The sequence below is a fragment of the Sporothrix schenckii genome (assembly GCF_000961545.1).
Source record: "Sporothrix schenckii 1099-18 chromosome Unknown Cont47, whole genome shotgun sequence".
Taxonomy (NCBI): Eukaryota; Fungi; Ascomycota; class Sordariomycetes; order Ophiostomatales; family Ophiostomataceae; genus Sporothrix; species Sporothrix schenckii.
In genome coordinates, this window is record NW_015971148.1 from 5,411,479 (window position 1) to 5,436,470 (window position 24,992).

Sequence of the window (24,992 nt, forward strand, 5' to 3'; positions counted from 1 at the left end):
CTAGACATGACTGGTATGGACTGCGAGCGCTGAAGCTGGTGGTGGCGCTGTTGGGTCCGCGGCTGCAGCTGGTAGAACGCCTGGTACTGTTGTTGCGTCGGCTGTTCCGGTGGCTGTTGTTGGACCGGCACACTCGAGTATGACTGGTACTGTGGCGGCGATGGCTGGTAGAAGCTGCCGCTGCTGCACGACGGATGGCGGCGGGTGGGACTCTAGCCACTCCCGGCAGGCGTCATTGGCGTCAGCGGCGTGATGGGCGACATGTGTGGCATGGACGGCATGTGTTGCAGCTGTGACATTTGCGACATGGGTGTCAGCGGTGTCCCATGCGGCATTGGCATGTTTGGCAAATTCGGCTGAAACGCGTAGAGTGCAGCTTGCTGCTGTTGCCGTTGTGGCATCTGCTGTGGCATCTGTTGATAGAGCGGTTGGTTCGGAGTCTGGTGTGCAGCAAGAGGCGGACATCCGCCACAAACACTACCACTGCCACCACCACCATCCCCTCCTCCACCTCCCTCCAAGGACACTAGCTGGTACGCCGAGATGGGCTGAGTGGTCCATCGAACAAGAGACGGATGACGCTGATGGAGATGGCGTTGCGAGGGCTGTTGCTGTTGTTGTTGCTGCTGTTGAGCTTGCATGTTGATACCATACTGCGAAGCATGGTTGAGGTCATTCACCCCGAAGCTCTGACTGTGGTCCATACTGGGAACGAAAACGTGCAACGTGCAGTAAGAAAAAAAAGAGATCGATTTACATATAAAGCACAAAGATGCAAAGACTCGTAAATAAAAACCCCGAGCGCGTTGCTATCACAGCTCTCTCGTAGAATGAAAGCTGAGAGATCAGAAAGAAGACGAAACTCACGTCAGGAAACGAAAGATGCAAAGAACAGGATATTGAATAAACGCCAGAAACACGCGAGATCGAAATCGCGCGCAAATAAGAACAGAGGACGGCCGGCTGTCCAAAGAGGTAGAAGAGAAGTCAGGGGTAAAAGGGGACAGGGGGAGAGCCTCACGATGGCCACACGCCGCAAAGGGCAAGACAAGCTACACCTAACCAGTGAACGAAAATTCTTCGGAACACCCTGCGACGCGGAATATTTTCGAAGGGGGAAGGCACTCTGTTTGGGCACGTTTATATCTCTTCTGTTAGCGGGGATGGTGTGTGGCCGATGAAATTGTATCTGTCAAAAGTGGAAGGAACGATGGACCTCTCTTGCACAGATGGGTGGCTTCGGGACGAAGGCACGTTTTGTGGTCAAAAGAGGAAAGAGCACCTGAGACGGCGCTGTGTGGTATTGTACTCACTTATGCTATGAAAAGAGACAGACGAAACGCCAAAAGGAAAAGAAACAGAAACAGAAAACGCCAAAATGCAACTCATGGTTTTCGTCCCAGCCGAGCCTCTATCGACCAGCCCAATCGACCACCCCTATCTCTACTTCTCTTCCCGTAGATCGGCCACGGCAAAGTCGATGCCTGGCACAACAAAGACGTGGCCCGGCGGGTTCTTCGCCTCCGTGTAAATCTCGTGCGGGCGCAAATCGTGCTCGTGGAAGGCGCCTGCTTTGCGGCAGCCGCCGATGTACGGCAAGCCCGGCGGGTTTGTGAGCCGGAAGATGCCCCAGCTGGGTTCGTGCGCGGGCGCGCAGACAATGGCGATGCTCTCGTCCATCATGATCTGGTAGCCGGCGTGGGTGTGCATGTCGAGTGAGCTCATGAAGCAGGTCTGCGTGGGGTGGGTGTGGATCCAGCCGATCTGGATGAGGTCGTGCTCGGAGCAGTACTCGAGGGTGGCGACCTCGCCGGTGGTCTCGCAGGAGTCGCGGGTGCCAATCTGCTGGGGGATGAGCAGACACGTAATGAACAGGGCGTTGTTGGCCGTTTTGCCGCACAGGATGCCGCAGGTCTCGATGCCCTTGTCGGTGTTGGGCTGGGCCACGCGCAGAAAGTCGCGGCGCAGCGTGTCGGGCAAGAAGACGCTGCGGATGGGCGCGCCGCTCTCGAGGTACGCGGCGGGCTTGAACGTGTACTGGGACTTCTTGCCCGGCTGGGCGGCTGCCTCCACAGAGTCAGGCTCCACGGTCTTGGGCGGCAGCCGTGGCGGCGGTGGCGGCGTCGACGCCGTCGAAGGAGGCTCGCTCGACTGGTGAAGCGAGACGAGGTCGTCATTGTAGCGGGACGACAAAGGCTCGCCGCGGGACGGGACTGGTGGTGGACGTGCTGCGGGCGCGAGGGACGCGGCTGCAGGCTGTTTTGGGGGCCGTGGTGGCCCGCTGGCCGACGCTGCGGCGGCGTCTCGTCTCTGGTCAAACCGCATTGAGTCGTACGACATGGGCGTCGACTTGTGTATGGACGGGTAGCTGTAGGACACAGGGACGACGGGGTCCTGTGGCTGTTGGTAGCTATGGCCAGCGTCGGCGGTATTGCTGTCGTCGTAGCTCGGCGGCGGTCGAGACATCTCGTCGAGCTGCCACCGGGCCCGCTCCATGGCCCGACTGATGTCCTCGGCGTCTCGCCGAGTGTCCTTCCCAGGCGTAGTTGATGCACGTGTCCTTGCACCACGGCTGCCACCTTCTTGGCCCCGCTTATTTGCCAGAGCAATCGCCAGCTCGACATGGTCCGCCGCATCCAGCAGCTCTGCCTGCGCGTACGGATTCCACGACAGCGCAGGGTCCAGCTCCGCAAATGTCGTCGTCTTCTTCCTCTCCTTTCCGACCTTGCTGTCTCTGCGGTCGAGCCGCCGCTCGTATTCGTCTTGCGGGTGCTGGTCCACCCACCGCTGTCGCGCCACGTCCAGCTGCTCCTTGGTCGACTCCAGCAGCGCCATCACTGTCTTGAGCCGCCGCGTCACCGTCCGCACCATGCGCCGGCCCTCGGGCGTGTTTGCCTCGGGGTGCGTCGGTACCTTGTCCACGCAGATGATGGTGAAGCGCATCAGTAGCACAAAGGCCTTGGCGTAGTTGTGCTCGGCCAGGTACGTCCGGCCTTCGCGGTACATGGCGTCGAGCGAGCCGATGTGGAACTTGAGCGGGATCTGTGGGCGCCACTCGAACATTTCGGCAGATCGGGCGAGGTCTTTGGAGGACAGGGGAGCGTAGGCGGAGGTCGAGGTCGAGGTCGACGAGGAGGAGGTCGACCGTCCCGGGCCAAACCCGGACCCAGACCCAGACGAGTAATGAGATCGCGGCATGGTCCTCGGTTAGCTGTGACAGGAATATGCGCTCTGAGGTGTAGATCGATCAATGTAGGTGTTGGTCGTGGTATCTGGCAACAATCACAGACCCAGACGCCTTCGTCGAAACTTAGGAGCGACACTCGAAAACAGGCTGCATCTTCGGATTGTTGTAGCTGCTGCGTGTGTCGGCCTGCGAGACAATGACGTGAGTGTACCGTAGACAGAAGTGTCTTGGCCGTGTTTGGGAACAGGCTGCCGCATTGGAACTGGCTGGAATTGGCTGGAACAGGTGGATCAGCCCGCATTTGCCCCTCGAAGGGTTCCCCCAGTCCAGTCACGTGGAGGCCGTTGGATTGGTTGCAGTACCTGAATGGACCAACATCGAGGCCTAAACGGGTCGGTCTACGGGTCGTAATGCGCTAAAAGGGTATCAGTATTCACCACATGTCCGACATTGCTGAGTAGTAGGGTTCTGGATGCAGCAGTGGTATGATATTTGTATCTTTTTTTTTCTGAAAAAATTAATGTGGTTATTTTAAATATTTTCTGATTTATTCCATATGTTAAATTTTATTGCGAGAATGACACCTCGAATTTGTGGACTTCTGTTATTTCGGGCTCGACATTGGTTTTATTAGGCGTCAGTAAACTGCTTCGTTTGGCCGTTGCCTGCTTGAGATATGTTTACGCCTTAATAAATAATTCTTATACACGCCTTCTAATACTTTACACTGATGTCAATGAGAACAGTTCGAGCTTAATTAAAAGTAGGAGAGTAAGCGAACAGTATTGCTACATGTCAATATGAGCCACTGTATCTGGTGACGACGGCCCGATGATGGTATATTCCGAGGAAGCGGTCAATAATGATAAACGAATATGTGAACTAAGCACACTTCTGTTTGGGGACCATCTAATGGTGAGCCAAATTCTGGACCTGATCATGGACGCGGCACATGGTCGCTATCCCCGCCCACGCCGGGAGATCGTCTTGTTTGACAATACAACACTGCTGCCTTTTGTTCAGAGCGGGAGCGCGCGCCGGTTCACAACATGGGTCTGCCGTAGGGATTGGAGTTTATGCTATCGAACCGAGATGCTGTTGACGGTCCTGCTGTTTGGATCATGCAGTTCTGGTTGATACTGATATTTATTTGGTTTGATTGTTTCTTTTTTGTGCACCACCACTCTGGGTGTCGACTTGGCGTTATAATGCCCCCCTTTTCTTCATCCACACCACCACTGCGACAATCTACTGTGCTGGTTGTGCGCTTGTCTGTGTGGCCATGATCTTGTCCTTGATCTCATCCATCTTGGTGTTGGACTCTTTGATCTCGTCCTCCAGCCGGCCGCTTTCACTCCAGTTAACAAATGCATCATATATATATATATATATAAGGGGGTTTCCACGTACATCTCCTTGTCAATAAAGTCCAGACGGCCCTTGACTGTGCTGTCTGCCTCAAACTTTTCCTGCTTCAACAGGACGGGGCCGACGAGTTTGTAAATGGTCTCGCCGTCCTTGAGGTCCTCGAATTGCTGCGGAGGGGGGATGTTAGATGTATATCTCAGCATACAAGAGGGGACACATGCGCCTACCTTCTTGACACCCTCGTTCTCTGTCTTCTGCGCATTCAGCCGTTGCTGCGCTACGATCAATGTCTGTTGCTCTGAGGAGGTTGTCAGCCATACACATGCATCAACTGCAAAAATTCTACTCATCTCCGTATCATCTCATCTTACCCTGCTGCAGCTTCGTATACTGGTCCGTCAGCTCCTGGAGCTTCCCCTGTGCGTCGCTTGCCGGTGCAGCCATGGCGTCGGTAGAAATGTATATGTGAAAAGATCAAAAGGAGAGACAATGAAGAAAAGAACAAAAGTATGACAATTTGAAATGCGCAATTTGGAATCTGAGAGGCGCACAAGCAACAGCGCAAAAACTAGCACCAGCTGCTGCGCGTCATCCAAAACAGCAATGCAAGATGATATATCAAAATAAGATGATCCGTAGTGATGTTGGACTGCGTAAGTTTGTGGTCGTCGACTTGCTTCGTTTTGTGCTGTCGTCTCAACTCGAAGCTTGCTTGGCTGGTGCTGCAACGCTCTTCCTCCCCTCGTTTTCTGCCGCCTTCCAGAACCACCACCAAAAAGCTCCACAAAATTGGTCTAGCCTTGTTGTGCCTCCTTTTACCCAATGACGCTGAAGCCACCCCCTGTCTACCGATCTCTCGCTGAATCTTTAGCGCTGTCGGGGCACTCGGGGCACCTATGCGCAATTCACGCTGGCCTTTTGGTGGCGGATCCGCTTCCTTCAGTTGGGACTTGGGTGCCTGCCTTCTCGTGGCGTCACCCGGTTACCCCGCCAAACACAAGCGCACGCAGAACTGGCAGGAACGACCACTGCCACTCAGAACAGGGAAAACTCACATCGTCACTGTCTCCTCTGCTGCCTTTGGTCTTTTCGTCCCAATTTCCCATTTCTCTCGCAAACTCGACGCTCGACGAACGACTGCAACTTGCCTCTTTTCTTTTCGTCGTCTCGCGACAGTTGCATCCCCTCTTCGGCGGGCACACATTTTGACCTCGGCGGCATTCTTTTGTCGGTGGTCCGCCTCCCAATTGACCACGACCGGCCTCCGACCAGCCTCCACCTCCTTGTCCTCCTGTCCTCCTTTTCCTCCTCTTCCGCCTCTCTCCGTTCTTCATTGCTCTCGACGCCGATCACAGCCTGACTCCAGACGACCATTTCGACATCCCGCCCTCCTCCTACAATCAAACACCCCCCATCTCCTTCCACAATGTCGAATACAGACTTCCTCGGCCGCGCCATTGAGCAGGTCCGCAAGGCCATCGAGGCCGACAACGCCGCCCAGTACGAAAAGGCCTACCAACTCTACTATGCCTCCCTCGAAATGTTCATGCTCGCCCTCAAGTGGGAAAAGAACCCCAAGTCCAAAGAGATGATCCGCCAAAAGACCGCCGAGTACATGGAGCGCGCCGAGAAGCTCAAGGCCCACCTGTCCGACGCCGAAGCAAAACGCAAAAAGCCAGGATTGGTCGGCGCCAACGGCTCGTCGACGGGAGGCACGGGCAAGGGCAAGCAGGGCGACGGCAGCGGTGCCGAGGACGGGCTCGACGAGGACAGCAAGAAGCTGCGCAGCGCGCTGGCGGGCGCCATCATGGGCGACCGGCCGAATGTCAAGTGGGACGACGTGGCCGGGCTGGAGGGTGCCAAGGAGGCCTTGAAGGAGGCCGTGCTGCTGCCCATCAAGTTCCCGCACCTGTTCCAGGGCAAGCGCCAACCCTGGAAGGGCATCCTGCTGTACGGCCCGCCCGGTACTGGCAAGAGCTACCTGGCCAAGGCGGTGGCCACCGAGGCCAAGAGCACCTTTTTCAGTGTCAGCAGTTCGGATCTGGTCAGCAAGTGGATGGGCGAGAGCGAGCGGCTGGTCAAGCAGCTCTTCAACATGGCGCGCGAGAACAAGCCGTCCATCATCTTTATCGACGAGCTCGACGCCCTGGCCGGCCCCCGCGGCGAGGGCGAGTCCGAGGCGTCGCGGCGCATCAAGACGGAAATGCTCGTGCAGATGGACGGTGTCGGCAAGGACAGTACCGGCGTCCTCGTGCTGGGCGCCACCAACATCCCCTGGCAGCTCGACACGGCCATCCGGCGCCGCTTTCAGCGCCGCGTCCACATCAGCCTGCCCGACGTCGCCGCCCGCACTACCATGTTCAAGATTTCCATTGGCGAAACCCCGACCACCCTGCAGAACAACGATTATCGCGAGCTGGCCAAGCTGGCCGAGGGCTACTCCGGCTCCGACATCAGCATCGCCGTCCAGGACGCCCTGATGCAGCCCGTGCGCAAGATCCAGCAGGCCACGCACTTCCACGCCGTCACCGACAAGGACGGCAACAAAAAGCTGACACCCTGCTCGCCCGGTGCACCCGACGCACAAGAAATGACGTGGGACGATGTCGACTCCGACCAGCTGTTGGAGCCGTTGGTGGACTTTAAGGACTTTGTCAAGGCCATCAAGGGCAGCAGACCGACCGTGTCCAAGGAGGACCTGAAGCGGAACGAGGAATGGACACGCGAGTTTGGTAGTGAAGGCGCGTAGGTCGGAGAGGGACGCTCATATATGGTGTGGTGATTCAGCAGAAGCACGGCGTTTACGGAGTTTTGCCATTTCAGTCCATTACTTTCCCATACTTTTTCGTGTTTTCGTGTATGTTCATGTCTCATTTACGACGAGCGCCATTTTACACAGTTACTTGTATTTTGTATCTTATTGTACATGTCTTACGTCTTGAAATTTATGTCCTTGAAATGACACTGCTGAGGCTGCGCAGTCGCATGTAACAGATCATATTGTACGAACATTTCGAAGTGCTCCTATTATTTTGTCCTGTGAAGAAAGAAAAGAAGAAACTCCAAGCCAAGGAATCCCACCAAGAAAAACTCCAAAAAAAGATACAAGGAAAACAAGAAAGCAAAAAGATATAACAGACAGAGAAGATGGCAGAAGATGAAACAAATGACAGACACATGAGTAAAACTCAAGAGATATGCCGCAAAACAAATCGATGCCCAAAATGAAGAAAAGGAGAAATCCAAGACAAGACTCAGTGTCCCAAACAGCTGTAACAAAAGGCAAAAGACTCAAACAAGGATCAGAATACAAGAAGATGCGACGACACAGGATACGGATCCTATGCAGTTGACTTCTTCTTCTTCTTCTTCGGCTCGTCGAGGTCCATGGCACTTGCGTCGAGCGACTTGCGCTTCTCCTTCTTCTCCTTTTTCTCCTTCTTGTCCTTCTTTTCCTTCTTTTCCTTCTTGTCTTTCTTGTCCTTCTTGTCCTTCTTGCTGGCCTTCTTCTCGGCCTCGGCTTCCTCGTCGTCGTCCGACACATCGTCCATGTCAATGTCTACATCGGCCGACGCGCCGCTGCCGCCGGCGTCCGCCAGCACCTTGGCCATGGCCTCCTCCATCGCGTCCACATTGGTCATGGGCTTCTTGCCTGACGCAAAGAACTCGAGGCGGTCCTCGAGCTGCTGGCGCATCACCTCGCCGAACCGCGACGTCGGCTGCTCGCTGAAGCTATCCACGCGGGCTGCAATGCTGCACTTGTTGGCGAGGTAGCGCGAGATGCGGCCCTTGTGGCGCGGGCCCGAGCGGCCGATAAAGGAGCTCTGGTAGATCAGGCCGTACTTGGGCGTGTTGCCCTTGGTCTTGAGGGCGCGGAACAGCGCCTTCTCGGCACCCAGGATCTGCAGCGTCGAGGCCGGGTACTTGGCCAAGCTGGTCAGCGAGCCGGCGTGCGAGATGAGGCGGGCCGCGACGGGCGTGCCCAGGATCACCTGCAGGTTGGGCGCCACGATGCCCATCTTCGCCTCGAGCGACGAGGCCAGCACCTGGCGGTAGGCGGCCAGCTTGGACACGGCCGTGGCAAACGACTTGACCATCTCGAGGTCCTCGGCGTTGATGTCCTGGCCCATGGACACCTTGGCGGCGTCCAGAATGGCCTGGGCGCGGCCGCCGTCCTCGCTGAGCACAGCCGCCACGTCGTGCAGCCTGTCGTCGGTCAGGGTGTTCTTGTTGCCAATGACCCGCACGAGGTTGGCGTAGGTGACGTTGTCCGACACGATCTTGATGAGCTCGGGGAAGTGCCAGCCGTACCACTCGCGCACGCGCATGCAGCCGCTGTTGATGGTCTTGTCGAGGGCGTCGAGCGTGGCGATCTGCTGGATGATGTGATTGTCGTTCTTGTGGATGTTGAACTTGACGCCGGAGCGCGAGAAGGCGTGGCCCATGCCCAGGTGGGCGCGGCTCATGTCGCCGTCGTGCAGGCCCTTGAGCAGCTTTTCGGCGTACTGGCGGATGCCGCGCAGCAGTGCCGCCACGACCTCGGACGTCTCAATCGTCTCGCACTCGACGCCGGGGAAGCGGCTGCTGATGTCGCTGGCCAGGTTCTTGTCCGGCACGCCCAGCACGACCTTGCTCTTCTTGCCGCTCGTCTTGGGCAGGCTCAGCTCGAGGACGGATGCCAGGTACTCGGAGACGATGCCCTCGGACAGCTCGTTGAGGTTCTCGAGACCCTCGGCGTGGTTTCTAGACAAAGGTCAGCGGATAGTCAACGGCATGCGGGGCCGGCGACCAGATACACACCTCCACGGCGAAAAGTTCACCAGCTTGACCATCTTGCCAAACTTGGACAGGTCCGACATGGAGTCCTGCACCTCTTTGAGGCGCACGCCCACACTGTCGGCCTGGTGCACCACCTCGAAGATGCCATAGCCGACCGCCGAGTCGTAGAGGATGTAGTTGACGCTCGCCATTGTTCAGGCCGTGCGACGGAAAACGGGCGTCGCTTTTGGTGGTTAGGGAGGGGGACTTGTCGATTGGGGTCAAACAACAAGAAAGTCGAGTGTGAACAGTGCAAAAAAGGAAGCTTTTTTTTCTTTGGTGGTCGGGGCCGCTCCTTCTGCCAGTCCAACAACTTTTTTTTCCTTAGCGTCAATCCAGAGAATATAAGTGGGCCTTATAATCTTTTGCTTTACACGTGATCATTCCCGTGATGTTATCTAAGCGGATAATACTAGCCCCGATACCCGTGTAAGCCAGCCAGAAATCAGGGAATAGGAATAGCAGGCGATGCTCCTTTTGCTGTCAGTGGAGCTGTCCAGTGAGGCTTGGGTGAGAGTGGGATGTCGGAGCTCTTGGCTCTTGACATGAGGGGACGACATGCCCGCTGGGCGGTGTATTGCGTCGCAAGGTGGCTGCATGCCTCCTGAGCAAAGCTGAGAGCTGAATATTAAGACACAGCTTGAATTCAATCCCATTGTTATTGATATCATCCCTCGTTGAAAGTTCAGTGTGTCGCTGGCCTCAATACAGCTGATTCCCGCCCGATTTGTTGCATCATTGACCTCCTTCTCATTGAGCTCCTACCGCTTTGTGCTTCCACACGGCCGATCTACCAGACAGCCCGCAGTTAACTACCACGTCCTACAGCATCAATCCACATCAATCTGCATAAGTCTGTAGCACCGCCATGGCCACGCCTCGCGGCTACCGTTCGGTGGTCTACTTTGCCAACTGGTCCGTGTACGTCCGTGCCTACAGGCCCCAAGACCTGCCCGCCGAGCACATCACCCACATCCTCTATGCCTTTGCCAATATCCGGCCCGAGTCCGGCGAGGTCATCCTGACCGACACATGGGCCGACACCGGCATTCATTGGGAGGGAGACACCTGGGACCAGCCAGGCAACAACATGTTTGGATGCATGAAGCAGATCAACATCCTCAAAAAGCGCAACCGCAACCTCAAGGTGCTGCTGTCCATTGGCGGCTACACCAACTCGGCCAACTTTGTCAAGCCGGCCTCGCGCCCTGAGCTCCGCGCGGTGTTTGCCGAGACCGCCGTCAAGCACGTCAAGGAGCTCGGCTTTGACGGCATCGACCTGGACTGGGAGTACCCGCAGAACGCAGAAGAGGCCGCCAACTACGTGCAGCTGCTGTATGAGTGTCGCAAGGCGCTGGATGCCTACGGCGACTCTCTGGGCCCCAACCGGTACCACTTTGAGCTGACGGTGGCCTGCCCCGCGGGACCGCAAAACTATGAGATTCTCGACGTGCCGGCCATGGACCGCTACCTCGACTTCTGGAACCTCATGAGCTACGACTACGCGGGCTCCTGGAGCAGCGTCTCGGGCCACCAGGCCAACGTCTACCCGCACCAGACCAACCCCGCCATCACGCCCGCGAGCACCGCCGTCGCCCTGCACTACTACCAGTCGCGCGGTGTGGCCACGAACAAGATTGTGATGGGCCTGCCGCTGTATGGTCGCGCGTTTACCAACACCGACGGTCTCGGCCGGCCGTTTGAGGGCACGGGTCCCGGGTCGTTTGAGGCCGGCGTCTGGGACTTCAAGGCCCTGCCGCCACCGGACGCACAAGAGCACTACGACCCAGAGATTATTGCGTCGTCGTGCTACGATCCCAAGTCACGCACGTTCATCACCTACGACACCCAGCCGTCCACGCTGGCCAAGGCCACCTTCATTAAGGACCGAGGACTGGGCGGTGCCATGTGGTGGGAGGCCAGCGGCGACCGCGAGGGTCCCGCCAGCTTGGTGCGGATCATGTCGAACGCTCTGGGCGGTCCGGCGAATCTCCAGCAGCAGCCCAACTGCATCACGTACCCAGAGTCGCCATACGACAACCTGCGGAATGGAAACCTATAGTGATGAACCCGACAAGAATGTGAGCACGGGACACGATGTGCTGGATACATGAATGGGAAGCAACGTAGTCGTGGACGGCAAGCATCCTGTACAGCAACATAGAATGACATAGTACACCATGAATGCATTGGATAACAATAAAACAGGAATAACCGTTGCACAACACAGATATAGAGAATCGAGCACACACAAAGGCATCACTTGCAAACGTGCAACATCAAGACAACGGCGATCAAAACGAACTTGCATTGTAGATCAACCCAACGCCGTTGGAGAAGGCGGTTCCATGGTTAACCTTTCCATGCACCGCACGTAACAAAAATATACAAAAAAGATTTTGTGTTAAGCGTTTCACAATTCCTCAAGGTATCATTCCATGAGTGCGCTACTCAAGTTTTATTGCTTTCCGTTTCCCGTTTATTTATTGTTTGGTTCATGCTCCCATGCTTCCACGCAAGACGGCACGCTTAGTTGTTCTCGCCGAAGACGTAGGTCAGGTGGCAGCGGCCGCAGTATTGGCGGTCCTGCATGGCAGCCATGAAGACACCGGCACCGCACTGGTACATGTTAGTAGGTGGTTGATTTGCAAGAAACGCAGTCGTCATGGCCAACTTACAGTCTCGTTGGGGCACTCGCGGCGGAGGCGCTCAATCTTGCCATCGCCATCGACCTTGTAGTACTTGAGCACAGCCAACTTGGTCTTCTTGCGCTTGTGCTTGATCTTCTTGGGGGTGGTGTACACCTTCTTCTTGCGCTTCTTGCCACCACCACGCAGGCGCAGGACCAGGTGCAGGGTGCTCTCCTTCTGGATGTTGTAGTCCGACAGGGTGCGGCCGTCCTCGAGCTGCTTGCCAGCAAAGATCAGGCGCTGCTGGTCAGGCGGGATGCCCTCCTTGTCCTGGATCTTCGACTTGACATTGTCGATGGTGTCGGAGCTTTCCACCTCAAGGGTGATGGTTTTGCCCGTGAGGGTCTTGACGAAAATCTGCATCTTGCCTGCTTTACGGGGTTAGTGGACGGCGATGGGGCGAGGGACACGGAAATGAGAAAGATGAGCTCCCGCGGACTCTCGCATCGTTAGATCATCGATGTCGTCTTCTCCGAGTTTGTCTGAAGTCGGGAATACCGCGCGCTCCGACGGAAAACGTCAAAAATCCAAAGCCCAAAAACGCCGTGGTATCGTCAAGTCGTAAATGCGCCGAAAAACACGGAAAACTCGAATCAAACAAAGATGATCATGATGGAAAGCCTCACAGAAAGCATCTTGAGCGGCTTACCTAGCAATAGGAATTGCGTCCTAGGCAAACTTCAGATTCTTTTGGAGGGGGTTGACGAGAGAAAGAAGAACAAGATCAGAGAAGTTTTTCGGCATCCCATATTGCTAGAAAAGGATTTGGGCTGGGGCGAAAAAGAGTGGGTCCCGTTGATGTGAAAGCACGAAAATTATTTCGCTCCTGTTTCCATGCATTTGTGGCAAGGGCTGGTGCCACTGTATTATTAATACGGCCCTGGTGGAATTGGGGCGAAATTAGCACTCATTTGGTGTGGCAAGACAGTGAAAGTTTTACTTTGCCCGTGTCCGCACTGTCCTGTCACAAATAGCACTCTCACGTGCCATCTAGGGCTGTTCATTAGCGCGGGCTTGGCCCTCTATGAAAATTTTGGTGGGGTGAGAAGCCAGAGACAGGACCTGGAAAAGCGAAACGCCGCCAGCGTGCACCACTTTATGTGCTGTGCGCATTTATTGTGGAGAACCAGCGAGAAACGCAAAATTACTTTTCTCGTGGGCTATTTGACGTTTGTCTGCGTTCCCTCTCTCCTCTCTTTTCTTTGCACAACCACCACCACCCAACAAACCCTTTTTGAGATCCCATACCGACCTCAAATCGCCAAGATGGTTAAGAAGAGAAAGAACAAGTACGTCGACGAAATCGATTCGATCTGCGAATAATCCTTTCCTGCGTTCCTGCGGTCCTGCGATATTGCGACCGAACATTTGGCTAACTTGGTTTTTTTTTCCTCTTCTCCAGCGGCCGCAACAAGAAGGGCCGCGGCCACGTCAAGCCCATCCGCTGCTCCAACTGCTCGCGGTGCACGCCCAAGGACAAGGCCATCAAGCGGTTCACCATCCGCAACATGGTCGAGTCTGCTGCTATTCGTATGTTTATGGTCCTCGCATCTCGCTCGTTTTCGTCGAGGATATCTTTCGGTTTTGGACTTTGGACTCGGGCTAACAAAACAGGTGATATCTCGGACGCCTCGGTCTTCGCCGACTACACCGTCCCCAAGATGTACCTTAAGCTGCAGTACTGTGTCTCTTGCGCCATTCACGGCAAGATTGTTCGGTACGTTTGTCTCCGGGAGAGACAACCGCGTTTAGGTCGTGGCTGTCGACACAGATTGTTGTCGGCAACCCGGCCTGGCGTGAGCGGCTGAAAGAAGAACCTTGGACGGCTCGCGTGTCTCTCCCAGACGGCGGATCTCTTTTTGTTTCCCCTATTCTGGGAAATAATTCGAGGTCACGTCGTAATGTTGCTCTTACATACCAAAACCATATAGCCCCAGTATGGCCGTGTGCGTATAGGGCGCCCACCCAGAACCCAGATTTGCTAACATTGTAAACAGTGTCCGCTCCCGTGTCGGCCGTCGCAACCGCGCTCCCCCGCCGCGTGTCCGGTACAACAAGGACGGCAAGAAGGTCGTCCCCACCCAGGCCAAGACCCCCACTGCTTAAATCGTCCTCAACTAAAATTTCAACGACTGTTGCTCTTTCTCTCTCTTTGATGTAAATGAAAAGGGCGAAAGGAAAGCTGGCGTTTATTTTTAACGGTTTTTGATTTAGGCAAACAAAAAAGGGATCATGGCAAAACTGGGTGCGGATGTTGGTTGCTTGTGACGTTGACCAGGATGTTTCGGCAAAGGAGGTGTTGTTTTACATTTTAACTAGAATGAGGCACGCCCTCTTGCCGGACTCTGCTTCTGGGATAGTTTGCCTGTGAAAGGGTATATTGTTCGGGGGCCGGCTTGCAAAATCCAACTTTGACGAACTTTGATGACAAGGCAATTTGAAAAACGTAAATATTTCTAGTGCAGATGTGTTTATTTGAATGACCTTTTCGATGACCGGTATCGTTGTCTAAATTATATTTTATTTATTCTTTGACCCAGGATATCAGCTTCGTAGCACTGCCCAGCATATCGAACATCGTAGTTTGTGGACATCGCCATCTCGACGTCGGATATAAATCAGATCACGTGATTGCACATCCAACATAGGTTTCAACTCCCACCGGCTAGTCTTTACGTCTCTGGTCCAGCAGCTTCTTAATTCGGTATCGTGCGGCATGCATCTTGGCACACCCCGTTTCATCGATCGATGGCCCTTATCAGTGCCCGGAGCTACGGCGGTCTATCGACCAAGCAAGTCTATCATCTGACGGCCATGTATACGAGCACCGATTGGTGGCCGGCGAGCCGTACGAGGTAGCAAGGGGTGGTAGACTGGACGGGTCGTCTTGATGGAAAAAAGTAAGCTCGATAGATACGTTCGACGTACGACTGCGCCTTGTGACATATGACTGTCTGTCTGAGTTGGCATTGGAGCTCGAGAGTTCGCTATTATTCTACGTTAAGTAAAATTTGTGAAAGGAATTGGTTCAAAAATTCAGAAAAGCAAAATATGCTCAGCTAAAATAGACACAAAATTCTAGCAAATATCCAAGACATCTTATTAACGTCAATAAATTGCAGCAGGAAGAATTGCATCATCTGCCACGGTTTAGCTGTTTGCGGGGAAATAAGACCGCCACCCTCCCTGTCCGTTTGCCCTGAGGTCATCATCAAAGCGACATACTCGCATTGTACTGATGTCTCGGTGTGCTTGTTTAGCGCATTCTTACAGGGAATGCAGCGCTCGTATGTTACCGTTTGTTACCCCATCTGGGGTAAGATCGGGCGGCGCGGCTTTAATTGAGCCGCTGAAAGCCGAAGTGATACCCCTCTGTAAGCCGCACCTGAACCAACCACGACTGTTCATTCCTTGTTGTTGGCCCATTTCCCTCTCCAACACGACTGCGGAACAGTCTGCGCGTTGTTGGTGGTAGAATCCCGCGCCGGGCGGATGCGTCTAAGTGGTCGAACCACGACAGTACGGCAAGGCTAAACACGGGAGGAATTTGAAGGGAGACAAAGCTATGGTTTCTTTATGCTGGCGTCCGTCGGTACGAACGGAGAGCTGTGCTTTATCTGCTCCGTCTTGTAGCTCGTTTTCCGGGCATGTGCCTTCCCATTACGTAGACTTGAGTGAAAGGGAGGGAAGAACGGTTCGGACACGAGGGAAGCAGGGAAGGCGTGAGCGAGACGGGAATTTAAGATGTAGTTTTCTGTCGCTCGTTCGGGCCTCCTTTCCCTCTTGCTCTCCTCTCCCCATCTTTTTGGTTTACTTGTTTCGTCATTGTGAAGTTTCCAATTTGGAACGAAGGAACATCTCCAACTCGCCTACGGGAGCAAACACCACTCTCTGCATCTCCTAATGGATTTCAACTTTAGCCATCTCGTCGCCTGGGGCGGGATGCTGCTCGCAGCAGCTGCAGCCTATGTAACTTTTTCCCCAGATTCTTCCTGTCAACCTCTGTCATATTCTTCACATCCTTCTTTTTAGCTGACCAACCCTTCCTCTAGATCGCCGGCTTCATCATCTACCGTCTGTACTTCCACCCGCTCGCCAAGTACCCGGGCCCTTTCCTGGCCAAGATCACCGATGCGTACATGCTCTACTTTGCCTGGAAGGGCGACCGGCACCTCCAGTTCTGGCGGCTGCACGAGACGTACGGCCCGATTGTGCGCTGGGGCCCCAACAGCGTGTCGTTCAACAGCAACACGGCTCTCAAGGAGATTTACGGGTTCAAGGCCAACGTGGGCAAGTCGTCGTTTTACGACGCGTTTGTGCACCCGGCCCACAACACGCACAACGCGCGCGACAAGGCACAGCATGCGCGCAAGCGGCGGGTGCTGTCGCACGCCTTTTCGGACAGTGCCGTCAAGGAGGCCGAAAAGTACATTCTGGCCAACGTGCGTTCCTTTTGCAATGTCCTGGGGGGCAACGGAGGCCAAGGCAATGCTGTGGCCACCACCGGCGACAAATGGTCGGGCCCCGTCGCCATGAGCGACCAGTGCAACTACCTGGCCATGGACATTCTGGGCGACCTGTGCTTTGGCAAGGCCTTCCACATGCTCGAGGCGCCCGACAACCGGTACGCCGTCGACCTGGTCGGCGTGGCCGCGCGGCGCCACCTCATCTGCGGCACCATGCGTGCCGTCGAGCAGACGGGCATCGAGAAGGTGCTGTTCCGCGAGATCGCCGCTGGCCGCGCGCGCTACATGCAGTACAGCCGCGGGCAGCTGGCCGAGCGCATGGCGTTGGGCGACGACACGGACCGCCGCGATTTCTTTTACTATCTGCTCAAGGCGCGCGACCCGGAAACCGGCGAGGGGTTCAGCAAGCCCGAGCTGTGGGGCGAGTCCAACCTGCTCATCATTGCCGGCTCCGACACGACGTCGACGGGCATGGCCGCCACGTTCTTTTATCTGGTGCGCCACCCCGCGGCCCTGGCAAAGGCAACGCGCGAGGTCCGCTCGACGTTTTCGGATGTCGAGGAGATCCAGCACGGCGCCGCGCTGACGGGCTGCACGTACCTGCGCGCCTGCATCGACGAGGCCATGCGGTTGTCCCCGGCCGTGGGCGGCCTGCTGCCGCGCGAGGTGCTGGCGGGCGGCATGCAGATCGACGGGCACACCATCCCGGCGGGCATGGTGGTCGGCACGCCGCACTACACGATCCACCATAACGCAGCGTACTACCCGCAGCCGTGGGCGTACACGCCGGAGCGGTGGATCGCGGGCAGCACGTTGCCGAGCGGGGCGGTTGTCAGCGAGGATGATGTGCGCTGCGCGCAGTCAGCCTTCTGCCCGTTCAGCATCGGCCCGCGCGGTTGCATCGGCAAGGGCCTGGCATACACGGAGATGATGACGACACTCGCGCGGACGCTGTTTTTGTATGATGTGCGGCGGGCCCAGGGTGTGGTGGACCCGGGCGAAGGCCGTGTAGGTGCCGAATGGGGCCGCGACCGGCCGGGTGAGCTGCAGATGATGGACACATTTACGAGTGTCAAGAAGGGCGTGATGGTGGACTTTAAGCCGCGGGCGTAGGGAGGGTACACAGGAGGCTGGCACGTAGACGCATGTGGTGAAATGATCCGCGTGACGTCTGGAGTTCATAGTCATTGGAATATAACGGAAAAGAGACTGCATTTGAACAAACATTTGAGATACAGTATAGCCAATGCAATGCAAGTTTGATTAACGACTACGTGTATTATTTTGCAGCTAAGAGAACTTGGATGGCATGAAATGCAGGCGTCACATGGAGGATGTGTATGTGGTGTGGTGACGGACTCCTGATAAAAAAGGAAACAACGAACGCGCACGAGAGCGAGGCCAAAAACGGGTCGGCCCGTTACACCCGTCCATCGTCGACCATCTGCGCCTTGGTATCGGGCGTGTGGCCACCAAAAGCGGCGTCACCGTCGAAAATGACGGCAATCTCCTCGAGGGTGCGGCCCTTGGTCTCGGGGAAGAAGAACCAGACAACGACAATCTCAATAGCGATGATGACAATGTAGACAATGTAGTACTTCCAGGTAATGGCTTCCATGGCGACGGGGTTGGCGTAGCCGTTGAAAATGAGGCAGCACGTGCCGGCAATCTGCATAATGTTGGTGCCCTTGGCGCGCAGGTGCGTGGGCAGGACCTCGGTGACGTAGACCCAGGGCACGCCGTTGAGGCCGGCGTTGTAGGCGGCGTTGTACAGGAAGATCATGGCGACGACGCCGGTGCCGAGGCTGCCGTTGACAAAGTTCTGCTGTTGGTTGATGGCAGACAGGATGGTCCAGATGATGTAGGTGACGAGCATGCCGACGGTGGAGAAGAGGAACAGACGGCGGCGGCCGAGGAGGTCGATGAAGGAGGCCAGGATGACGCTGATGACAAAGTTGAAGACGTTGAGGCCGCCGTTGATGCGCAACTGCTGCGGCGCCGACGTCAAGCCGATGGAATTGAGGATGAGATGCAGGTAATAGGACGTCAAGCCGTTTCCTGAGAGCTGCATCATGCACGGCACGAAGATGATGATGAAGAGACGGTGGCGGTTGCCCTTGCCGTTGAGGAACTCGCGGTAGTTGGTGGAGCTCGAGACCTTGGCCGTCTCGATGTGGGCAATGATCTCCTTCATCTCAAAGTCCACGAGCGGCGAGGCCTCGTCGCCGCCCGCGTGGTACTTGACGAGCACCTTGCGGGCCTCCTCGTGGCGGTCCTTTTGCACCAAGTACCGCGGCGACTCGGGCATGAGGTAGACGAGAAACACCTGCAGCAGCGGGAAGAAGCCCTGCAGCAGCGAGGGGATGCGCCAGGCCCACGACTGGCCGGGGCCCATAAAGTAGGTGCCGTACGTGACCCAGGCGGCCAGCAGCGAGCCCAGGTACCACAGGTTGTTGTAGTAGCCCGTCAGGACGGCGCGGTGCGTCGGGTACGCCAGCTCGGCAATGAACATGGGCGACGCCTCGACGGCAATGAGGCCGCCAAAGCCGATAATCATGCGGGACGCCAGGAACATGCCGTAGTTCTGCGCCGCGCACTGCAGGGCGGCGCCCAGGACGAGCAGCAGCGAGCCGATGAAGATGGGGAACCGACGGCCGGTGTGGTCGCAGAGCCAGGGGGCAATGGGGAACGCGAGGATCTGGCCAAAGACGACGCCGTTGGACAGGGAGCCGAGACGCGAGCCGGTAGGCGTGCCGAAGAAGTTCTGCCACTGGTCCATGGACTGCAGGCCGTTGAGCATGGAGCCGTCGTAGCCGTTGGTGGTGGACGAGAAGTAGGGGATGATGATGAGCAGGTTGAGAATGAGCAGGTGACGCTGCTTGTACCAGGGCGGTGCGTCCTGGGGCAGGACCTGGCGGATGTCCCACTCGGCCTGGTTCTCCGGGAGGCGGGAGGTCGGCGAGACATCATGCGGACTGTCGAGGTCGGCGTGCGCGGCCGAGACCGTCGGCTTTTCGCCATGATGAGAGATGGAAGGGAGTGGGGGGTGGATAGAAACCAAACGGATGAGTATAGAATGCGGATGGAATATCAGAACACTGAAAGCAGGGCAAGACAAATATAATGACAAAATGAAGGAGACGATCGACAGTACAGTCTGTGGCTGTATCTGCTATCACTGCTCTGGGTGCGAGGACCGGTGGCGATGGAAACAAGATCAACAACAAGAACTCATGATCAACACGACAGCCACATGGTCAATATATATATCTCTGTCAATGGCACGTTGTGTCGAGAGTGCGGGGCAGGGTAAAGTGAAGAGTGAAAATTAAGTAAAATCAGTTGACAAGGATCGCGGTCCGCTAAAGCCATCTGTCGGGGATGGTTGTTGTCTGTTGTCTCTGGTGCATTGGTCGACTGATCGTCCGAGGTGGTGACCGCGATGTCGCACCCCAGACTGGAAAACGCGAAAATATGGAAAACGGAAGACGGAACACGGGAGACGCAGAGTCAGAAAGGCTGCAGACTGGGGATGTGGAGAAGAGGAAAATGCTGAATGGCAGGGGCGCATAGACAATGTCTGGCAGTGAACCGAAACTCCGCGTGGTATTTGGGAGAACCGGCAGGCTGGGGTGAATTTTGCGTAAGGCTGTCTTATTTCGTTGTACTTTTTGTCACTTGTTCTCTTTTTCTTTTTACGTTTTGTGGTTCCCCACCCTCGGCTGTTGACCCCAGGGGGCAGAAGCGAGGAGAGCGTGAGGGGAGAAGGAGGGTGAGGTGAGACGAGAAAACCTGGAGAACAATGACGAAAAAAAAAGAAAAAAAATGGAGAATGGGGCGGGAGAAAGTGGAGGACGGGGGGGGGGGGAATAAGAAACGAGACCGAGTAAAGAAGAAAAAAATACGAAAATGACACGAGAGATGGGAGAGTATGGAGAGTGGAAGAGTGGAAGAGTCACATAATTGCTCCGGAAATACAAGAAGGGTAACAAGGCCACAGTCGGTGAAGCACCAAAATGCAGGCGGAAAGGCTGATGCGACTACAACACGCACTGGCAGTGAACACCCGACTTGACATTCACCCGGCAAAAAGGCCGTCTTCGGCCCTATCCAGTCACACTCTGCAGGCAAGCAAACAAGAGGGGAAACATGGCCGGGGGACAAACGGCGGAGAATAGGAGGATCGGCAGGCCGAGTGACCAGACCCCAGGTTTCGATTGCTGGAGAGGAGGAGGGAGCCAGGGAATAAGACCGAGTGGCTTGTGAGCGACTTGAGGAACTACGAATAAAGAAATAAAAGTCTTAAAAAAACCGAACAAAATTAAGGAATCAACACTAGGACCTAAATAAGCAAAACATCCCAGCCAGATGGCTCCAAAAAGAGCAGCGGTACTTACCAAAGAATCCTTCATAATACGGCAGAATCCACCCAGAAGTTGAACGACAAGTTTTGGTCCCTTTCCTCTGTGCGAACCACATGTTTGAAAGATAGATTGGTGTTTGTGGAGAAGTTGGGACTTGAAAAGACTAACACGCAGAGTGGAGATCGCCGAAGGCCACCAGCCAATCACAGCCACGAGTCGAGCACAATTCAACGGTCTGCTGGTACGTCCGATACTCCGCGCCTTCCTTTTCGGGTCGTCTCCTGGTTCTCATCCTCCAAGGACCCTCTTTCCATTTCCGCTGGCCACGCGCTGTGTCGCTCCTGCCCCAGCACCCCCATACTTTTCCGCACCTTCCCCAGTTTCGTTTCTCGCCTCCAGCCTTTCTCCGTATCTGCCGTCGCGCCTTCCTTCGCTTCCAGCTTCCCCTATCTCTGCCTTCCTCCTATCTTCCGCGGCATCGCGAGGTTGTCATCTTCTAAGATTTCGATTGCGCTTTGGCCAAGACAGCCGTTCACGGCGTACGGGCTGACCCACGCCTCAACCGTATCGTCGACAGCCTTCCATACTCGCGGAGTTTCGGATCTCGATTCGTCTCGTATACTCTGACCTCATGTCGTCCTCGTACACGAGTCCCGGTGCGGTGGAGGTCCACGGACATGGACATGGCCTCGCTCACTCTTTCAGCCACAATCTTGGACACGGCCAACAGCAGCAGCAGCAGCAGCAACAGCAGCATGCACACGCACATGCCCACGCCCACAATACGACGAGTCCCGTCGCGTACTACAGTGGCCACACATCCCAAGGATATGCGCCGGTCGTTGCCGACCCCGTTCTGACGTCCCCCTATTCCGTCGCTGCGACCACGCCCTCGGCCACAGCCACGACCACGTCCACGAGCCCACCTTCTCTGCTTCTTCCTCCTCCACCACCGCCGTCTGTCCCGGTCATGCGACCCCCACAGCACATGTCCTCGTCGCCCAGCCCGTCGGCGTCGTCTGCCGATCCTTCTCTTCCTCTTCCCCCACCCTCTTCTGCGGCATCAACCACAGCAACGAAGCGCCGCCTTCCGCGCGCCGCCGCGACGTACCCGCGCAAGCGCGCCACGCAGGCGTGCCTGACGTGCCGGTTCCGGCGCACCAAATGCGACAATGCCCGGCCGGCGTGCGCAGCCTGTGTGCGGCTGGGCGCGGACTGCTCGTACCGCGAGGCCGACCACTCGACGTTTGACCCGGCGAGTTTGACCATTTTGAATCGGCTCGACGATTTGGAGCGCTTGTTTCGGGAGAGGAGCGCAGGGACGGCGCCAGCTGTCCCGGGGCCACCCATGGTACAGACGATCCCCCCCAACGCCGTCAACGGTCATGGTCACGGCCACGGCCACGGTCACGGCCGAAGCTTGGACGCCACCAGCCCCGCGTCCCAAATCTCCCAGGCCCAGAGCGACCTGAGCTATGCCGTCGACGTGTGGTCGCGCGACAAGCGGCCGCAAGTCAGCATCGACGCCGTGCTGCAGTGGGCGCCGCTCAAGGACGAGGGGTTCACGACACGCATGTTTCCCTCGCCGCGGCGGGACGATGCGACGTCGCCGGAGGCGAACGGTGCCTTGAGCAACGGCAACGGCAGCAACTGGCGCGGTGCCATTGACCTCGACCTGCCGGCCGCCGATGCGGTGCTGCGCAGCTTCTTTGACAATGTGCACGTCTTCAACCCGATCCTCGAGGAGGAAGACGTCCAGGACTACGTCAAGATGGTCCGGTTCCAGGGCATCGGCTGGGACGCGGTGTCGTGTTTGACGCTGCTCATCTACGCACTGGGCACGGCGTGCACGACGTTTGGGCGCGACTACGCCGGCGAGGTGGGGCTGCCGTCGGCGTTCCGGCAATCGCCCGAGTTCCACGAGGCCGAGGCGTACTTTGTGGCGGCGCAGAAACGCATGGGCATGCTGCTGTGCCGCAGCGGCGTGATTGATGCGCAGTGCTTCTTTCTGGCGGGCGTCTATCTGATGACGACGCTGCGGCCCGTTGAGGCGTGGAAGATGTTTGTGCAGGCGCTGGCTTGCTGCCAGGGGTTCCTGGTGCCGGACACGGAGGAGGGCCCCGCGACGTCGCCGGCCACCGAGGCAGCGGCAGGTGCTGGTGCTGCTGCTGCTTCAGTTGTCGCTGGAACAGAAGACGGCTCCAACCCCAAACGGCGCATCTACTGGGCGTGCTACAAGTCGGAGCTGGAGCTGCGCCTCGAGCTCAACCCGTACCAAAAGGACGTGTGGGACCTGACGTATCCGACCTTTTTCCCCTCGCCGCCCGACGCCCTCAAGGCCCGCGACGAGACGGCGTGGTACTTTTACCTGGCGGAGATCGCCCTGACGCGGCTCAAGAACCGCATCCTGAGCCACCTCTACCAGTCCGACACACACGCCACGCGGGAGAGCAACATTGAATACATTCTAGACTTTGAAGAGCAGATCCAGGCGTGGCTCGGGTCGCTGCCGCCGCCGCTGGAGCTGACAGCCTTGTACGGCGGCGGCGACGGCGATGGAGATGGCGATGGCGACGGGGGCGGAGCAGCTGCCGCCGAGGACCGGCGCCGCGACCAAAACGAGGCGTTCCGGTATGTCTTGAACGGCCACCTGCTCGACTGCAAGGAAATCATGTACTGGCCGTTTGTCGTCGATGCCGTGCACGGGCGGTCGACAACAGCAACGGCAGCGAGCAAGAGCCGGTCATACACAGCGGCCGGGCGGCACCACTTCGCGTCGTTTGTCCGCAAAGGGCTGCGGGTCTGCGTCGACCGCATCCGGCAGAGCCACCAGGGGTTCCGGCACCGGCACCACGGCACGTGGCTGATGCTGCGGTCGAGCACGCGGAGTGCACTGGTGCTGCTGGCGGTGGCGCGGTGTCCATCACTTGCGTCGCAAGGGCCACACGGGCTCCAAGGGTTGGACCAAACATTACCCGCAGTACCTTCACTGCCCACACGGCCGATATTGCCCGCCGGCTGGGACGACAGGGTGGCGGATGTGGCCGACATGCTGCAGCTGTGGCAGGACGAGTCGTCGGACGTGCGGGCGATGTTGACGGCGGTGGAGGCGCTGTTGAGAACATCGCCGATGCGGACGGCGTAGGGGGATGAGGAATTTAGACAACGGCAAGGCGAGCCGGGGTACAAGTCTCATTACGCTTTGCATAGCTGGTCTGATTGCAGCTTGCTGTATATTATTGATTATTTGATTGTACATATTTTATATTCGCACAGACGACACGACACACGCGACATTAAGTACCGTCACATTGGACACAATGCTGGGAACTTGCGGAGTACTGCAAGCATGGCCAAGACAGGGGGTGTTCCGATGCATCGAACAAAGCTTGTCAGCTCCGAGCGGACTCAAAGTTGCGATTGACTATACGCGGTGTCGATTCTGTCCGTGTCTGTCTCACTCAGACTGCCTCGTGGCTGTCAGATCATATGCCGATCCCAAGACGCGGAGTCGAATATAATAAAACGGCCATGCCCCGCGGATTGTCGGATAGAGTGGGCCGTCACCCGCTGCGGAATTGCGGACCTCAGACTGCCCACTTACAGCAGTTGTCCCCTCGCAAAGGACCGAATCTGCAGCTCGGCATGCACTAGACGAGCCGGGGTTTTGCCGATACTCCGCACTGCGCGAAAGAAGTGCATCTGAACGACAGAGAAGAGGGAGCAAGCAATGTCGACGTTGCTGTTACAGGACAACAGTCGTTGGGTTCTCCTTTTATTTATTATGGATTTCCGAACCGTCCAGTCGTCTTTGCGCTGTTTTCCGTCTTCGTCCCGACATTCCGGCCGATCAACAGACAGTCCGGACCACAAACCGTCCCACATTTACGGAGAACTTATGCCAGCTCTGGCCTCTGTTTGCTCCACAGGAGATCCAGCTATCCGTCTCTTGTCCACGCCCTAGCGGACCGGCGGACCAACGTGGATGTCCGTGTTAAGCAGGTTCAGCAGGAGAAGGGTGGCAAGCATTAATGGATAGACGGCTGCTGTCTATGTGCTCGTCAACTGTGCATATTTCCATATTTCCACAGTACCATAT

The 24,992-nt window shown here is 56.6% G+C and overlaps 11 protein-coding genes across 11 annotated transcripts; 5 read left to right on the top strand and 6 right to left on the bottom strand.

The window, feature by feature from the left end:
- On the bottom strand, positions 1 to 704 carry SPSK_04546 (uncharacterized protein; the record flags this gene model as incomplete). The annotated part of the gene is made up of 2 exons (XM_016731349.1): positions 1 to 440; positions 479 to 704. 2 exons carry the CDS (start codon positions 702 to 704, stop codon positions 1 to 3), a joined length of 666 nt encoding a protein of 221 aa, XP_016586238.1.
- A 739-nt stretch (positions 705 to 1,443) lies between these two features.
- Positions 1,444 to 3,198, bottom strand: SPSK_04158 (STAM-binding protein; the record flags this gene model as incomplete). The annotated part of the gene is made up of 1 exon (XM_016730969.1): positions 1,444 to 3,198. One exon carries the CDS (start codon positions 3,196 to 3,198, stop codon positions 1,444 to 1,446), a length of 1,755 nt encoding a protein of 584 aa, XP_016586239.1.
- Positions 3,199 to 4,435: 1,237 nt separating this feature from the next.
- Positions 4,436 to 4,999, bottom strand: SPSK_04592 (tubulin-binding prefolding complex subunit YKE2; the record flags this gene model as incomplete). The annotated part of the gene is made up of 4 exons (XM_016731393.1): positions 4,436 to 4,535; positions 4,598 to 4,722; positions 4,783 to 4,853; positions 4,927 to 4,999. The coding sequence occupies 4 exons, from the start codon at positions 4,997 to 4,999 to the stop codon at positions 4,436 to 4,438; spliced, it is 369 nt and encodes a 122-aa protein (XP_016586240.1).
- Positions 5,000 to 5,981: 982 nt separating this feature from the next.
- Positions 5,982 to 7,304, top strand: SPSK_04312 (vacuolar protein-sorting-associated protein 4; the record flags this gene model as incomplete). Its single annotated transcript, XM_016731120.1, has 1 exon — positions 5,982 to 7,304. One exon carries the CDS (start codon positions 5,982 to 5,984, stop codon positions 7,302 to 7,304), a length of 1,323 nt encoding a protein of 440 aa, XP_016586241.1.
- A 592-nt stretch (positions 7,305 to 7,896) lies between these two features.
- On the bottom strand, positions 7,897 to 9,525 carry SPSK_04208 (nucleolar protein 56; the record flags this gene model as incomplete). The annotated part of the gene is made up of 2 exons (XM_016731019.1): positions 7,897 to 9,298; positions 9,356 to 9,525. The coding sequence occupies 2 exons, from the start codon at positions 9,523 to 9,525 to the stop codon at positions 7,897 to 7,899; spliced, it is 1,572 nt and encodes a 523-aa protein (XP_016586242.1).
- A 716-nt stretch (positions 9,526 to 10,241) lies between these two features.
- Positions 10,242 to 11,435, top strand: SPSK_04361 (chitinase; the record flags this gene model as incomplete). Its single annotated transcript, XM_016731169.1, has 1 exon — positions 10,242 to 11,435. One exon carries the CDS (start codon positions 10,242 to 10,244, stop codon positions 11,433 to 11,435), a length of 1,194 nt encoding a protein of 397 aa, XP_016586243.1.
- A 467-nt stretch (positions 11,436 to 11,902) lies between these two features.
- On the bottom strand, positions 11,903 to 12,426 carry SPSK_04603 (small subunit ribosomal protein S27Ae; the record flags this gene model as incomplete). The annotated part of the gene is made up of 2 exons (XM_016731404.1): positions 11,903 to 11,992; positions 12,052 to 12,426. The coding sequence occupies 2 exons, from the start codon at positions 12,424 to 12,426 to the stop codon at positions 11,903 to 11,905; spliced, it is 465 nt and encodes a 154-aa protein (XP_016586244.1).
- Positions 12,427 to 13,329: 903 nt separating this feature from the next.
- Positions 13,330 to 14,169, top strand: SPSK_04501 (small subunit ribosomal protein S26e; the record flags this gene model as incomplete). The annotated part of the gene is made up of 3 exons (XM_016731305.1): positions 13,330 to 13,352; positions 13,466 to 13,780; positions 14,061 to 14,169. 3 exons carry the CDS (start codon positions 13,330 to 13,332, stop codon positions 14,167 to 14,169), a joined length of 447 nt encoding a protein of 148 aa, XP_016586245.1.
- A 1,797-nt stretch (positions 14,170 to 15,966) lies between these two features.
- On the top strand, positions 15,967 to 17,642 carry SPSK_04193 (uncharacterized protein; the record flags this gene model as incomplete). The annotated part of the gene is made up of 2 exons (XM_016731004.1): positions 15,967 to 16,032; positions 16,116 to 17,642. The coding sequence occupies 2 exons, from the start codon at positions 15,967 to 15,969 to the stop codon at positions 17,640 to 17,642; spliced, it is 1,593 nt and encodes a 530-aa protein (XP_016586246.1).
- A 307-nt stretch (positions 17,643 to 17,949) lies between these two features.
- On the bottom strand, positions 17,950 to 19,550 carry SPSK_04220 (uncharacterized protein; the record flags this gene model as incomplete). Its single annotated transcript, XM_016731031.1, has 2 exons — positions 17,950 to 19,504; positions 19,534 to 19,550. The coding sequence occupies 2 exons, from the start codon at positions 19,548 to 19,550 to the stop codon at positions 17,950 to 17,952; spliced, it is 1,572 nt and encodes a 523-aa protein (XP_016586247.1).
- Positions 19,551 to 21,524: 1,974 nt separating this feature from the next.
- Positions 21,525 to 24,038, top strand: SPSK_04006 (uncharacterized protein; the record flags this gene model as incomplete). The annotated part of the gene is made up of 1 exon (XM_016730820.1): positions 21,525 to 24,038. The coding sequence occupies one exon, from the start codon at positions 21,525 to 21,527 to the stop codon at positions 24,036 to 24,038; it is 2,514 nt and encodes an 837-aa protein (XP_016586248.1).
- Between the last annotated feature and the right edge of the window lie 954 nt (positions 24,039 to 24,992).